Raw genomic sequence first — 16,676 nt, forward strand, 5'->3', positions numbered from 1 at the left:
ATGTTCAAGACACACAGACTGCCCAGTCACAGCATTGATGGCATGTTGATGCAAATGACGGGGACAGCTGACCTGAACAGTGACCCTATAGAGCCACCGTCAGAAAGATTACTGCCCCTGACTAAGATGGTGCTGAAAACATCACCTGCATCTCCTGCTAACAGAAAGGGCCAGACCCACCCAGTCGACATAAAAGAAAGGCTGAGGCTGTTCACAGCACGCTCTGCGAGTGAGTTCCCCACGCCCTCTGGGAAGGAGACACAGCCGGCGGCGGCAAGCCTTGAAGTTTCACCAGGTTTCACAAACCCTGATGACGCAGTGAACCCAGATAGTGAGGCAAATAAAATTTCTCTAAGTCTCGACAACATGCTTTGTTTGCCCACCAGATCTAATGAACATTAGCCTCAGATAAGCTAAACTATTCTGTCCATAAAACAGATCAGGACTAGAAATACAATGAAAAGGATTTTTATTCAAAAATTGACAATGAACTTGACATAATGCTTAATCTCTGTGTGGAATATCAGATCTCTGTTTCACTATGCAGTGTTTAAATCAAAAATATATTTTAAAACAAAAGCCTAATCTTGTGTTCTTATGTGGGTGGAGCTTAAATTAATACATGACTGTATAACAGGCCATTTATATAATATGCTTACATTAAGGTTGCAGCAATCGCAGTGTTTCTACAAAGTTAATAAGGTGAAGGAACATTTCTGCCTTTCCCTCTAAATATAAACCCTTTCCTGAACATGCACATTTAATATCTGATGTATTATATGATCTTATATGTTCCTCATGAGATACTTTAAATGTATATAAGCGAGTATTGTTGCTAATTGAGAAACTATGATACCCAGTCAGTCGTAACTCTGATGTTTGTATCTCAGATCTCAGTTTAAAGTGTTTAAATATTCTGTAGCTGCCTAAAAATGATTTTTGAAAAACACTGCAATAAATATTTTTTTCAATAAATCTAATTTTTAAGGTAGCAGTTTAGTCATGTTTGGTTTTTTGTCATTTGTAACACGATTGCCCCAGCGGTAACCATATAATAATATCGATCTTTACCTAATCTTAATAAGTCACATGGACTTTATTTTTAAATGATGGCAACTTAAAGCCTAATATCAGTTGTTTATTTATGAATGTAGAAAACAGCAAATATCACACACAGTCACAACCCCTTACACACACACACACACACACACACACACACACACACACACACACACCATATGATTTCAACCTTATTACATATCAATGAAGATCAATGACAGTTCAAATCAAGTTAGAAACGGTATTACTTTGGGGATCTCTAATGGACATCCCCAGCTTAGACCAACTTTCTTTCCATAGTCAGTTCAGTGCTGCTTCTTCAAAAAAGGCTTTTAAAGACCAAAAAATAAACATAAACTAGTCGAGGAAAAAGTGGTTCTGAGTGCATTTCACTCCATTAAACCATTAAATACAGAGCAGAGAGTTTTCATTACAGAGTCCTCAGACTAGATAGGGGCAAGACAAGGGCTACAGATGCTCAGAAACCATCTAAGTATTTAAATCATCTTTAAGTGTTTAAACTGACTCAGACTGTGTAACACCTCCATGTTCTGTCATCATGCAGACAATAAAAGATTATATACAAATCCACACAGTTCAGAGAGATCGCTTTAAGTCCTTTAGATTAGTTGTCTAATTCATAATTCATATCAGATTCGAATACATTTCTCCTATGTGGTCCCAGTTTAGCCTTCAACATTTTAATCTCTAACTAACCATAATTATGAATTTGCCCAGAACAACAGCTATAACGTTTCTTTAAAAACAAACAAAACAGATTCTCAATTATTTGTGAAAGTTTCAGTAATGCCACCTCTAACCCTCCTGAAATAAAAACAAGCAAATCAAAAGAACACCGAAAATATGTATAGATCACCATATATCATGCAAAACATTGACATTCTTTGATAAATGTTAAGATAACTTATTAAAATAGTTCTTGTGTCATGGTTTATGTGTGACGTTTCTAAACGGAAACTAATTCCAGCCTCAAACGGACCTGTAGAAGTGTGCAGTGGAGGTTTCTATCCAAAAACCCTTCACCTGTATGATGTGTGGTTCTTTAGCACAGTTACATACAACAGGTACTCAGGCCTAAACTGGGACTTTAAAATAAAGATGTGACTGACACGCTCTTGTAAAAACAGAAAAACAAACAAACAAGAAAAAGGAAGTTGTTCACAGCTAAACTCAAGGATGGAAAGGAAATAACAAACCTTGCTGTTTGGAGATGTGTGTGATGACCTTATTAGGAATGTCTGCTTTGGATTTGTACTTAATAGGCTGTCAGACACAAAACACTCAGTTGTAAAGTATAATTCCCCACTCTTAGAGGCCTTCCTGAATTCTGAAGTCAGTGGTCTGACTGTGACTGTGTAGGCGTGTCAGTCTTTGCTGGGCTCTTGCATGACCTTATGAATATTAATTATAATGAATATTAATATGCCCATATTAATTAAAATGATCATATTATTAATGTACTCATAGGACTGTTGACTGTACACTAATGAATACAGAAAAAGCTGATATATCTATGTATTTATAGATACATACACAAAATATGCAGAATTCTCCTGGACTTTTTTAAAAATGGTATTTGGAAAAGAGGCCAATGGGACCTTTTTTCTAAACAGCAGACTTCATGTCACTGTGATGGGAACGATTCACTGCTAGCTTGTTTGGCTAAACTGCTCCAGTCTGGTTTAAACTGCTGTGCATTACGTTCCTTCAGACCAGTTCAGCGTGCTACCAGTTCCACACAGGAAAGTGTGGCTGCTCTTGAAAAGGAAAAATTCAGACCACGTAAAGTGAGCACCCTATTCAAACGTAAACAACGTGAAGTCCGGCGAGCACATATCCCAGGAATGTGTCCATCTGGAGTGCCGTCCAGTTCCGCTGCACATCCCATCCCATCCTAGGACCTAAGAGCACGGACCAGCTCCTCTCTCTCCCTCTCTCTCTCTCTCTCCCTCCCTCCCTCTCTCTCTCTCTGAGCCGGTCTGGGAGTCATCCTCACATGCCTCTCACTAGTGTGACTTTCTCCAGCGCAAAGGCCAGTCGTTCTCCACCCACTGCTGTAGGAGCCTCAGGACGTCGATGCGCTGGTACTGTTGGCAGAGCTTGGTGAGTTCCGTGACCGATTTCTGGCTGTAGCGGAACAGGAACTCCTGTGTGGGGCTGTGCAGGGCGGAGCCGCGCATCCGCTGTTCCAGAAACATCAGCTCGTCGTAGCTCATGCCCCAGCGGCTGGCAAAGTTCTTCCAGTTCTTGACGGTGCAGTAGGTGGTGTCCAGCTTCAGACGCAGAGACGACAGCAGGTCCTCATCGTCCAGCAAGTCGCTGATCTTTGGGGCTGGCACGGAGCACAGGTACTTTTCACAAGAACTGGACAAGCACTGGAGGTCTTTGGTGAAGTCTGAGGTTAAGAAGAGAAACAAGGGTGGAAAATCTTTGTGTTTAACTGAATATGTAATTATGAGTCAGGTGATGGGCATACTGTGTTCATCTCCTTTGATAATCCTTCATGTGATATATTAGAGCATGCTAGAGATATGCTAGTGTTATCATCTTGGCTTCAAAAAGCAAATAATAGAAAAGTATATTGATCAAAGACTTTATAAAAAAAAGGTATGGAAATGATAGTGTGTACCTGGAGTTATGGATCCTGGACAGATAAATTCACTGGCTTCATTTTCAACAGGCTGGAAGAGAAGTAAATGAGTTTCATGTATTATAAAACAATACAACAAAACCAGAAAGATAAACACATCACGCATCACTGCTGTGCTACACTAAAAATATCCATGTGAATAATGATTCAAACACAAACCAATCCCCCCACCTTCAACAGGAAAGGTTAGGAGGAAACCACCAGCAAGGTCACTGTCATGAGTCAACACAGTAGCACATTCCAGTACTCAGAGAACAACTGCTATGGAAGAAGCGAAACCTTTTGCTTAACACCCAAAAAGAAAAAAACCCACTCACAGCATGGTGGTTTTTGTGCCTCTAAGAATAAACTGCCTACAGGAAGCTAGTGTGTGATGCAAGATCACCTGAGACTTGCTAAGGCTTTATTGCTTCAGCACATCAGTCATTTACAATCAAAATAAAGGGTACACAGTTAGCTCAGAGACCTTAGGAAAATTTGCCTGAACTGTTCTGACCTCTGACCAGTAACTCTGGATTAAAAGCAATGCCCTCATTAAAGGCAATATGTAAGATCAATATGTAGGTCAGAGGGATGCAGTGTGGACTAGTGGCAATATTGAGTTATTCCCGAGTACAGCCATCATCTCAAAGTCTCACCTACCTGTTGGATTCTATCTGTGGGTGTTCTGAGGTATCTCGGAGGCACTGAACTGAGCTGCAGTGTTATGTTATCTGTGGAGAGGACATCAGAGAATATGCCAGATCACAAAGCATGTTCCCATTAGCTGATAACAGATATTCAATTCAGCCATTTGTATAAAGAAACATACATGACAATATGGACATCTAGAGACAACAGCATGTCACAGCCAGACACAACGTAAGCAAATGTCTTTTATCTGAGAGTCCTCAAAATTATAAAGACATGCGTATATCGTTTTAAGGTCACACGAGTGTGCTACATGATGAGTTAAGCCTTCGTGTTGATGTCTCAGAGTACTCAAAGCAAGACCTAACAGTTATAAGAGCACTTATCCCTCAATAAATTATTATCCTAAATTAGGCTTCTCAGGCAATATCAATTATATAAATTATATGCTAATAGGAAACATGTAGTATTTGAATTACGGAAGTTTGTTGTCTTTGTGTGTGGTCGTACGAATGTAAACCACAGATGTGGTTGTTCTCATCTCTATAAATTATGTAGTGCAATGGAATCTATTAATTGGTGGATATGTTGTTAATAATAAATTAATTGTAATTCTAAATTAATTGCTGTTAATAATACATTAATCATATTGTGATTACCTTTGGGGCTGAGGGAAATGTGTAATGATAATCTTTCTTTATTCAGCAATTTTCATTTTGAGTCCAAAATCTCAAAGTATTTTACATAAAGAAGATTAATCAAGGTTTTTGCAATAATAAAAGTACATTAATAATAAATGAAATTATTATACATTAATACAAAAATAAAATAATTAGAAAAAAGATCTGATAAACTATAGGTTTACCAAAAGCAGTCATTTATAATCTGGATTTACGCATTCCTAATTATCTCTGGAATTGAAGCAATCAAGTAGAACTGCATTAGATGAGTAAAATGGTCAATATAGACTATAGCTATTGGTGAAATCACTTCGAGCGTTTATCTGACGCTTTTATCCAAAGCCACTTACAGTTATGACTGAACACAGCTTGAGTAATTGAGGGTTAAGGGTCTTACTCGGGGGCCCAACAGTGGAAACCTGGCAGTGGTGGGTCTTGAACTGGCAACCTTCTGATTACAAGTCAGGTACCTTCACCACTGAGACACCACAGATGAAACATCACATTTTCTGTGAAATTCAGAAAAAGGGGGGGGGGGGGGGGGGTAACTGGGATGCCCTAACTGGACAGTTAAATGCCAGAGCTCATCACTTATTTATGTTTTTCTTTTGCTATGGTAATATTATGAGTCAACCAAGAAAAGGGTGGGGGAGGGGTAACGTGGTCTAGGCTTGTAAAGAGATGGGGAGGGGCATCCCTAAAATATTTGCATGCTTGTAACATCACAGTGCATTAGTGTCCTGCACAAGTTCTGCTTTTCTTGCTGTTATGTTTTTTTGGAAGCTGTTTGAGGCTTTAATATGTTGTTAAATTGACAATGCCAAAATGTTTCGAGTGAAAGCCACGACAAAACAGAGAAGTATTTTCAGCTCAAAATACTTGAGTAAGTGAATGAATGAATGAATGAATGAATGAATGAAGCCTGACCAGAGAATTCCTGGAGAGGAGAAATTACGCTCTGTAACATCTTCCATGTTTGTCAGACACTAGAGGTGCCCGTGAGAATCCAAAATGAATGTGGGTGAATGGATAAGAACAAAAAATTTAAATATTTTCTCACCACTTGGTCAGGATCTTACTTGAGTTCTGGACAGTAGCTGTACGCATTACACTAAAAATAGCAAAGAAATGTGACTTGTATATTTCTGCCTTTTTTGGGTAAACAACAGACGGGTTTGGGGCAGAAGGACACTTCTGCTACTGAGGGCTAATTGGCTGGTGTGCCGATACATTTACATTTATATTTAGCAGTTTCATTTAGCGTTTATATTTACATTAAATAATTACATTTAATGTTTACATTCATATTTAACGTTTTATTTGATTAAAAAGACTGTGGAACATTGAGGTAAGTATTAAATCCCCTTTAAAGAAGTGCTGTATGTCTCAACCCTTTAACAGAAAGTGACAGTCACATTATGACTCAGGCTTCTCTAGACTCCACCCCCTTTCTGGACCATCTGGGCAAAAACACATGCCACAGGTCAGCCAATCAGATTGTTTCTGACTGACAGCTATTTAAGATGTTGACTGTATCTAGTGAGCTCTGGAAGCAGGAAGTTGACTGAGTCATTTCTAAATTTATTGTTTCCAAAAAATTGAGTTATCAAAGTGTTACGAAGATCCTTATCTTTGGTGTCACATTTAAGGACTGCTTTCGGTAAAAACTGTCCTCCTTTCAGCAAGAACTGTACTATGAACTGAACATAGTGGTGTTTGGGTGGTTATAATGGTTTTCACAGCTTGCCAGTCTGCAGGATGCCATGCCAACCCTGTACAACTGGGTTACCATGCGAACCCTGTACTAGCTAGGTAGGCATTTAGCAGTCACAACAGAACAAAAATTAAACTTGAATGAAAATAAAAATTTGTCCTTTTTGAAGTATGTCACATTATTTTGAAGAACTTCAAAAACGAGGTCCTTGATTTCCACGTACAGATCCACACTGGCCTGGACGATAGGTGTGTTAAGATCACGCATCTCGCTGTACACAGGGAACATGTACCAAGTGCTCACAATTCACTGTTCAATCATTTTTCAGTCACTTCAAGAATGTCCCTGGCTAAAGAAAAAAAATACTCTCAGTTGGTAAACCTGATTCCACAAGAGTGAGTCTTGAGTTAGTGCAATAAAGCTTCCTCAGAATGTTCCTGTTTACCTCTGACTAACTGTTCACTAACATATATACTCTGTGTTTCAATGTGACAAGTATCGCATCGATACTCAGAAGTTTCTCATTACACGACGTATGCGAAAATTCATTATTTGTGAGACGGCGTCAGTACGACTGGCCTTGCAGGGCTGGTGTTTGAGCGACTCTGTTACAGCTGCTTGAAAGGGAAGTCTGACATCTTTATGCATACGAGCTGCTCGTTGGTCATATTGAACAGACAGCATGGTGGAGAGAAAGAAGGGGCGTCAGTACCTTGTGGGTCGGTGACTTGAACAGGGTAGTTTGACTTCAGCGACTGAGACTTGAGAGAGGAAAGAAAAAAAACACATGAACCATCACCTTCATTCATCAGAGACATTACACAAAGAACAAACACCCCCACACATGCACACAGCAACCTGACACTAAGACAACATTTCTTTTATCTCAGATAAGTGCCTCATAGTGCCTCATAGTGCAGCCAGGGGAAGAAAGAGAAAGACTTGTGTGGGATAATAAGACAGGGCATGCTGGGACACATCGACTTCTGGAGCATCCCTGCTCCCCAAGCATAAAGACGACCTGGTGCCTCCATTTTAATACGGGACACCTGGCACGTTTTAATGCTCTTAAACACTGAAAATGTCGATCTGCTTTGTGGCCGGGTGAGTAATAATCTAAAACATTAGGACATTCTGTGTAGTAGATGAGACATTTATCACATTTCCTCTTCTGCACTCTACCCATATGATCTGTAATTTGCATCAGATGAGTGAAAATGAATGTGCGTATTTATATAAATAGCTGTACATCAGTAGCAGTAAATGATACATGGCTATAAGGTAGAAGATGTAAGGTTGTTAGGTTAGTGAAAGAAAATAACTTACCATGTCAGTTATGAAACTGCTGGGATCTGTATCCTCAACTGGTTCAGAGGCCATCCTCCCTACTAAACACACAACACCACTCAGCAACTGACACAGCAATAATAACGCGAGAGAAGAAGGAATGCACATGCACCCACACGCCCACACACAGGCATTACGATATCTGTTCGTGGTATGGTGTGGTTCAGCTATACCCTGCCCCATTGGGAGCGCACGCCGCATGCATTTCTGCTAAAGTGGAATGAGCGGGAGGGTTTCACATGTCAGTCACCCGTTTTAAAAGGTCTAAAGATGTGCTCTATGCAAACTTCCACCCTGAGCTCCTGCAGGGACACAATGTTTCTCCGTGTTGCGTGGCTTTGCCACGTATAATGACCTCACTGCCTAATTATCGTGAGGCACCTGTAAATACACGCAGATTATGTTCCACTTTGATGACAGCTACTGCTGTTGCCTTGCCTGTGTCTTTTTTAAGCGTCTCACTGTGTCAGAGTTTCCCCTGTCTGTGTGTAGCAGCGCTACTAAAGGCATCCAGCCATGAACGTGAAGTTCACGGCATCATTTCCAACCTCCCACCACTAGGACTGCAGTGCCCCAGTGCACTGAGAACTGAACGTGTCTACAGCAACATCTCTAAATGTTTATTTATTCATTATTTATTTATTTTGCGTCCCTGGACCTCCTAGCCTACCCCCACGGAGGAACCAAAGAGCGTGTGAGTGGTTTGAACTGCGATACTGCTAAAAAATACAGGGCATCTGTTCAGTGTTACACGAATGACATTAGTAAAGAACCTGAGCACACATCATCCTTGATGTAACGCTCTCACTTTGCGCTCATGTTGGCTATGTTGGTACATCTTTTTTTTTCCACCAGCGTACCATTGCTAAAATCTGACCATACATGTCTGTCTCTCTCTCTCTCTCTCTCTCTGCATAACCTCATCTTCCCTTCAAGATGGTCAGAAAAACTAGATATCATTCACTCATTACACCTTATCTTCAGAAATATTAACGAAACTTCCTGTAAAGTACCTCACACATTTGGAAATCAGACTGATCTGTCTTATCTTCTGATCATCTACAAACCCACTCAAGCTCTCGCATCTTCCACAGCTGGTTCCTCAATCTTTCCACACGCAACCTTCACATTTTCCACACTTGTTCCACACTTGCTACACACTTGGGAACACTCACATGTCCAGCAATTTAATTCTCTATTCAATTCCAATCTTAAAACATAGCATGTCCTATTTAATGTTAATGTGATACATCTCATATGTGATATCTGTATAATAGCTCAAACCCCACCAAGACTGAAGTAGCTTCTCCCACAGATATGAGTCACTTTGAGTGGTGAATGTAGTCTTTTGGAATCATTAAATATTTAAAAACCCTGAAACTCTACAATAACAGTGAGATGGTGCAGTGAGTTTATTAATATCTCTGGTCAAGTGGGGAAGTTGAAATGACTGTTGTCCTATCTTAGAGTATGATTTTCATATTCTAATGTCACAGAAACAGAAGATTCATCAGTTTTCCTTAGAAATAACTGCCATAGCATTCTGATTGAGGGTGGGGTTGGGCGTGTTCTGAATGAGGGGTGGGGTTTTGGGTGGGGTTTATGGGTGTTCTGAATGAGGGGTGGGGTTTTGGGTGGGCTTGGGAGTGTTCTGAATAAGGGGTGGGGTTTGGGGGTGTTCTGACTGGGGGTGGGGTTGGGAGTGTTCTGAATGAGGGGTGGGGTTTTGGTTGGGGCTGGGAGTGTTCTGAATGACAGGTGGGGTTTGGGGGTGTTCTAAATGAGCGGTGGGGTTTTAGGTGGGGTTGGGAGTGTTCTGAATGAGGGGTGGGGTTCGGCATGTTCTGAATGAGCAGAATTCTTCACTCAGGTATTTCAGCTTCATCTCTCTTCTTCAAGCACGTCAGAATTTTTTCAACAAGCTTCTAGGACTCTGAGCGATCAGCACAAAACACCAAGTACACCTCCGACAGCTCTCTCAGTATGTCCTGTCTTTGATCAAAGCAAACAAAACACAACTCCAAAAATGACGAAACACAGGCTTGACTAGTGACAGCCAGGGTCCGGAGGACTCCTGGTGGTTCAATTAGCAGATGTCAAAATCAGGCTGCAGCAACCACAGAGGTTAAGATATGAAACATGAACACTAAACCAGGGCAGAAATGTCCCTGTAGGCCTAACCTCCGAAACAGGAAAGAGAAGAGAGACACACCACCATATACAGAGAGTGTGTTCACAAGACATGTGAAGAGGATGAAACACGCAGTGCTGAGGCTACAGAGAACATGTCCATACAGCGGCAGTGTTACAAGAATCTTTTACTCCAGCTCCTTTTTTGATGTAAAAAAAGAACAACAGATTCTGTAAGGACCTTTTTTATCCCGAAGAAGGGATTTACTTTCTTACTTTCCCCTGCGCGCTAGCCTGGAGACTCTTAAATCAGCTCGACATTGTTTCTGTTCAGCAGAGGGAATGTGATGAGCGTGTCGCTACTTGTTCTGGATGAACTTGAAGAGATGAAATGTAACCCACATCAGAACACATTGCTGCGGGGCTGCCCTTTGCCTGGGTGGGTTACAGTTAGGCCCACGAGCTGGCCACCCGTCGATGTGCATCTACAGAATTGGTACTTTCACGCGCAGAGCCAGTGGCGTTCTTGATAATGGAACACTAACACTTTTGTTCATACACAAAAACTACACAAAGAATTAAACCGTTACGTCATCTAATTTTGCATTGTGTGGCTTTTCTCGTGGTTCTGAAATGCCCGGTACAGTCAGGTTTCCCCAAACACGGTCCATCTTAACAGTGTGTGTTAGAGGTCCAACAGTTGACTTGTTAAGGAAGGAGAGTCGACTGTAGAGTGCAAGACTCATGTCCACAAACACAAACAAAACACCTTTAACAGAGCACAGTCTGTTAAAACACCGAGTACAGGCCAGTCCATTTTATATGAGTTTTAACAAAAAAGCATTATCAAAAGAACTGAATTATTTGTGGAGACTGGAACCACCACTCGCTGTAATATCTACCGATTCACAATAACAGCAGAATATGTTTTAACAATAAAAACGGGAGGTTCCCAGATGTGCAGAGAACGTGCAGGAGTTTAGGTTACTTACCAAATAGCTTGTTGCATATCTTCAGACTGGTCATATTTGTGCCGAACATATACTAGGTGTCCGTTACACGAGGATGCAAAGCCCCGCCGACATGGGAGCGCGCGGGTGAGTCCTTCACTCCGTGACCGGCGCGGCGCGCGATGACACGAAGGGTAGGGAAGATCACGGAAATCTCCAAATATTCGCCCCAGACTTGCCACGAGCTTCACGTATTTCGTCTGAGGTCGAATATGCTGAAATTCGAAGTTCGCAAATGATACAACCAACGTGTGTGATGCCAAAGTGTGTGTGTTTTAAAGCCCGTGTGGAGAAGTCAAACCCGGAGAGTCGCGAGCCCCGGTAGCCTTACGGTCACGGTCACCTGCATGCGCACAACACGACTACTTCTACTTACTCACGCACGCAGGAGCATACTGGAGAACTGAACATGCACGAAAAAAGGAAGTTATTACTCCTCCGTTCTGTTGTGGCGGAAACTGAGGTGGTTCCCAGAAGCGAAGGTCCGAAATGGGCATCAAACCAAAACTAGAGCATGACATTCCAGAGTGTGTGCAGCTGCTTTCAACGAACCCAACTGCAGGGGTTATATATAGGCATTTAGTTCTATATATATATATATATATATATATATATATATATATATATATATATATATATAGGCATTTAGTGACATTTAGTTCTATAACCCCTGCATTTAGTGATTTAGTTCTATAACCCCTGCATTTAGTGACATTTAGTTCTATAACCCCTGCAGTATATATATATATATATATATATATATATAGGCATTTAGTGACATTTAGTTCTATAACCCCTGCATTTAGTGATTTAGTTCTATAACCCCTGCATTTAGTGACATTTAGTTCTATAACCCCTGCAGTATATATATATATATATATATATATATATATAACTAAATGCATATATAACTAAATGCAGACTGCATATAGACGCGATCGTCACTAATTCTTAACTGAGAATGAACCTCTAATTTCAGAAATTCCAGACAGCGATATGAACTGGATTTAACCTATTTCTGCGTATATTTAATGAAAATATTCAAATCTGGATTTATACGTCAATGTTTGCATCCGCAAAAAATAACATTAAAAAGGTGGAAAGAGGAGACAAATTCCTCAGAAGAGGTAGACGCAAGATCCGATTACAGGATCAAACACCAGAAGCAGACATAATATTTGTTACCTTTACATAATTCAAAAATCGACATATAAACTCCTCAACGTATATAAAGTACAACAATGTAAGTAAAGTGTAACGGACTCTATCCGTTACATCTGTCTTTTGCACAAAACATATATTATGTTGTTTGTTGCAGTTTATTACATAATATATGAACAAAGCAAATGTCATTATTTTCTAATTGTGGTCAACAGACGCTGCGTTTCATCCTGTCACCACAAGGTGGCACTGCACGCTCTCAGCTACAAAGAATTCTAGCAAAGTGAATAACGTTTCTTTCTGTTGGCTTTAGATGAGAATGCAAGGCTGGACAGCTACAGTATATAGATTTGGAAATTGGTTGTATCCAGAGGGACTTACATATATATTTATCCAAATGACAGTGAGATGGATTAAGTGTTCATATGTAAAATAAACACTATCTGGAACGACATTTGGGGCACTGATGGAGAAATATGTATGCTGTCAGTATTACCATAAAACCTGCGTAAACATATTTTACAGCTGTGATGTTCTGTCGGTTCTAGCAACGTTGGTAGCTGTTTTCTTATGTTTTTCTCCATATTTTTGCTTTTCATCATCTGTTGCTCTCTTCTTCTCCTCTCTCCATCAGTGCATGGGATTAGATGTGCCCATGTATAAAGGTGACATTACTCCTCTACGGAACTGCCAGGTGGGTAATTAGCTGTGAGCCAGAAGCCAAGTACAGCATTGTTCCTAGTGACTCTGTGCAACCTGTGGCTATGTATTGCTCACCATGTCTCACATTATTCTCTCTGAGCTCTGTGAAAGTGTCAGGGGGGTGCAACAGTCAAATCCAACCAAGGAGAGAAGGGACGAAGGATCACATCAAAAAGTAACCCATGATTGAACATGTGCTATTCACAGAACTGTCTCAGATACAATGGAAAAAAGAAGTCACACTGCAGACAGAGAGAGAGAGAGAGAGAGAGAGAGAGAGAGAGGGTCAAAGAGAAAGGGAGAAAGAGAGAAAAGGACAGATAGCAAGAAGAGAGACAAACACAAAAAGAGAAATGAGAATTTTAAAAACAGTGAAAGATAGGAAATAGTCACATGATCTATATGTCGAATAGAAAAAGTAGAAAATGAGTAAACAGTATTATGACGAAAGGTTCTTTATCTGCCAGCCAGCAGGAGGCGCCATACTACCACAACATGCAGGAGGAATCCTTTATCTTTTAAACACTTCCTCTCAAATCCTTGATCAGTTCCTTGTATCCCAACAATGCCAACGGTCAGAGGAGTGTTTGCTAATTCTATATACCACATGTGTCGCTGGTAAAATTCATCCTTACTGGAGCGCGAATGACTGCGCAGGATCCCTCGTTATTCTCCCGTAACAACACGGTACCTCCAGCAAGGTCATTACTCAGCAGGGACGCAGGAACAGTGCTGGAGTATTTATGAACCAAGTCATCCCACATACAAAAGTCATGGCAGACGGGGAGGCTTCCCTCACTTAACAAATGAAGAGATATGTGACAAATGCAAGGTAAAGTGGAGAAGAGGAAAAGCAAAAAAATAAAATAAATATATATGTATATATATGTATAGGTCCTTCATCAGCTGTGAAAGGAAAGTGCTTCTGCAAAATCAGCCAATCACAAATCTTCGATGATACTAACAACAATGCCACGCTTTGGACAGCTAAGACATCGTGGTCCTGGGGGCGGAGCCATACTGTTGTTCCCCCGCCCCTTCCCCCACTCTCACTACCACTCCGGTTTGGAGAAGCCAGACAGTGAGGATAACTCACCACCTGTAACTCACCACCTGTAACTCACCACCTGTAACTCACCACCTATAACTCACCACCTATAACTCACCATCTGTAACTCACCACCTATAACTCACCACCTATAACTCACCACCTATAACTCACCACCTATAACTCACCACCTGTAACTCACCACCTGTAACTCACCACCTGTAACTCACCACCTATTTCTTGTGTCAGTTATGGTTTTGCATAGTGACATAGTGGTGGAAAATGTGGGCAACACCCATGAAAAAAAACAAAAAAACAAAAACAATAATGTAATTATATTCCCTCTTTTTTCTTCAGGGAACAGAGTACTAGAGGCTTGAACTGCTGGCATCTCGTTAGTAAAAACAGGTACATGTATTCTTCGTCCCAAATTTTTCTTTCATTTCATAACATCCCCTCTCAGGGTACCCCCATAAGCAGAACCAGAATGCTGGAAATGAATCTGCACAAGAACCATCTAACCATAGCGACAGTGCTACTGAATCGTGACTTTACGAGACCTTTCATCTACATCTCGGGACCGTCCTGCCCCAGGTTTAGGAAGAAAAGCAGCAGCTAAGGCTGTTCCTGAACAAAGTGCAAAATATCAGAGCGCTGGCGTTTCCCCTAACTGTACGCACAGGAGCGTTGGGGCCCCACCTGTGCCGCTGGGGCCAGAAGACAGAAGGAGAGTGGAGGGAGGAGAGAGCAGACTGACTCAACTACAGCACCAACACTACTTCACACTTACTGCGTTTATCTGACGCTTTTATCCAAAGCCACTTACAGTTACGACTGAACACAACTTGAGTAATGGAGGATTAAGGGTCTTGTTCAGGGGCCCAACAGTGGAAAATTGGCAGTGGTGGGACTTGAACTGGCAACTTTCTGATTAGTAGTCAAGTACTTTATCCTTAACTGGTTTCCTGAAGTAGTTTATTATAACATTACTTGTCTTTTGTTTTTCTGTTGGACCTGGAATTTGTGGAACAGTTAGTTTGAGCAGGAGAAGGAAACTAGCTCTGGTTAGATAAGTCAGACCAGCTCTGGTTAGGTTAGTTACTCTGGCAGCATAGGTACCAGCTAGCTCACCTACACGCTATGCTCACTGCTCTGTCGGTCTGATATCAAAATGGAGAAACCGAACACTGGTTATGGTTCTTTTAGAAAAGTTGCTGTGCTACTATTTAAGAAGACAGTATGGATGACGCAGATCCAGTGGGGTTGACTAGGAGGACATTAGGTTAACCTTCACCTCTTAACCCTGCTACTCCTGTATCTTGGTCTATATCGTAGGTTTACCTTTTGTGTGATTGTTTTGAATGCCACAAGCATTCAACCAGTACTCACTGCTGAATCACAAATCCAAATAATTCTTTCAGACCAGCTCTGGAATACAAAGAACCAGACGAGTGCATGTTAACAAAGATGGTAGACACAACTGAAATCTTACCGCTCAACTTATTGGGACAGAAGTAACCACTAATTTAATTAAAATACGACTTGCACGCTTAATATACTGAGCGCTAAATATACAAACATTTTAAATGAAAATGCCTACCTCTTGCCATAGTGAAATGATCTAGATGTTGATATAAGACCCGCTATCAGCACCCTAATGAGAAACTTCAGCAGGTCTAATTGAGTTGTTACAGTTAGCAAAATACATTCAAAACAGATTATGGTGGGAACGACTTGACCCACGCGCTGCGCATCAGAGGCTAAAGGTGCCCGCGCACACGCGCTGGGGTGTGAATGTCACATGACTAAACTATCACTCACAGCGCGAGGGACGACCGGCAATTTAGGCCTGATTGCCAAACAATTAAAAATCATTTATAAAGGTGTTAAATGAAAAGATCAGAGATGATCAGTGTAAGGAAACAACAGACCTATTTAAAAGAGACTGACAGATAGAAATAGAGAGTGAACCATTCGCTCTGTGATGGACCGTTAGGATGCTAGCGTGTCTCCTTTTAAAATGCAGATTCACAAATACACGCAGATCAAATGTTCCCAGTGCGACCACAGCCAGCTGCTGAACACAGATGATGAACAGCATTGGCTATGTTATGAGAGGCTTTTACTAAGCGCGACAGACCTTCTACTCCACTTTACATTCACTGCCTGGCTTGTCACTCATCTTTTCGGATCTTACGTCGTTTCTTCGGTTCTGCCCACCCGCCCCGTTAGTTTTTTCGTACAAGAGAAGTTATGAGATGTGACCTTGCTTTGAAGGTTACTCAAACGCCACCAACTAAATCACTCTCACTCTGCGTGTTATCTACTATACCTGTAACGGTGAGCGGTGAGGAGGCGGACGCATGTGCGGAGAAGACAGAGATTTATTAGGGGCAAATCCAAAATCAGAGTCGTTGTAGCAGTGCAGGGTCATAGAGCAAACTGGGGAAGCAGGATATGACAGAGGCTAGGAGACACTCGGAGGCTCAGAAACACAAAGGCACAGAGTACAAACTTATACACA

General features: G+C 41.2%; 1 protein-coding gene and 1 long non-coding RNA gene across 2 annotated transcripts in view; one reads left to right on the forward strand and one right to left on the reverse strand.

The window, feature by feature from the left end:
- Positions 1 to 1,119: 1,119 nt before the first annotated feature.
- Positions 1,120 to 11,626, reverse strand: edaradd (EDAR-associated death domain). The gene is made up of 6 exons (XM_027032483.2): positions 11,224 to 11,626; positions 8,081 to 8,142; positions 7,467 to 7,515; positions 4,373 to 4,443; positions 3,710 to 3,761; positions 1,120 to 3,475 (listed from the first exon to the last, which is right to left on the reverse strand). Exons 1-6 carry the CDS (start codon positions 11,270 to 11,272, stop codon positions 3,087 to 3,089), a joined length of 672 nt encoding a protein of 223 aa, XP_026888284.2. The 5' UTR covers positions 11,273 to 11,626; the 3' UTR covers positions 1,120 to 3,086.
- A 2,036-nt stretch (positions 11,627 to 13,662) lies between these two features.
- LOC118242337 overlaps positions 13,663 to 16,676 on the forward strand; it is a 13,253-nt gene continuing 10,239 nt past the window's right edge. The window contains exons 1-2 of the long non-coding RNA XR_004776782.1: positions 13,663 to 13,936; positions 14,510 to 14,560. This is a non-coding gene — a long non-coding RNA (uncharacterized LOC118242337). The remainder of the gene's footprint in view (positions 13,937 to 14,509; positions 14,561 to 16,676) is intronic.

This window comes from Electrophorus electricus, chromosome 13 (genome assembly GCF_013358815.1).
Source record: "Electrophorus electricus isolate fEleEle1 chromosome 13, fEleEle1.pri, whole genome shotgun sequence".
NCBI lineage: Eukaryota > Metazoa > Chordata > Actinopteri > Gymnotiformes > Gymnotidae > Electrophorus > Electrophorus electricus.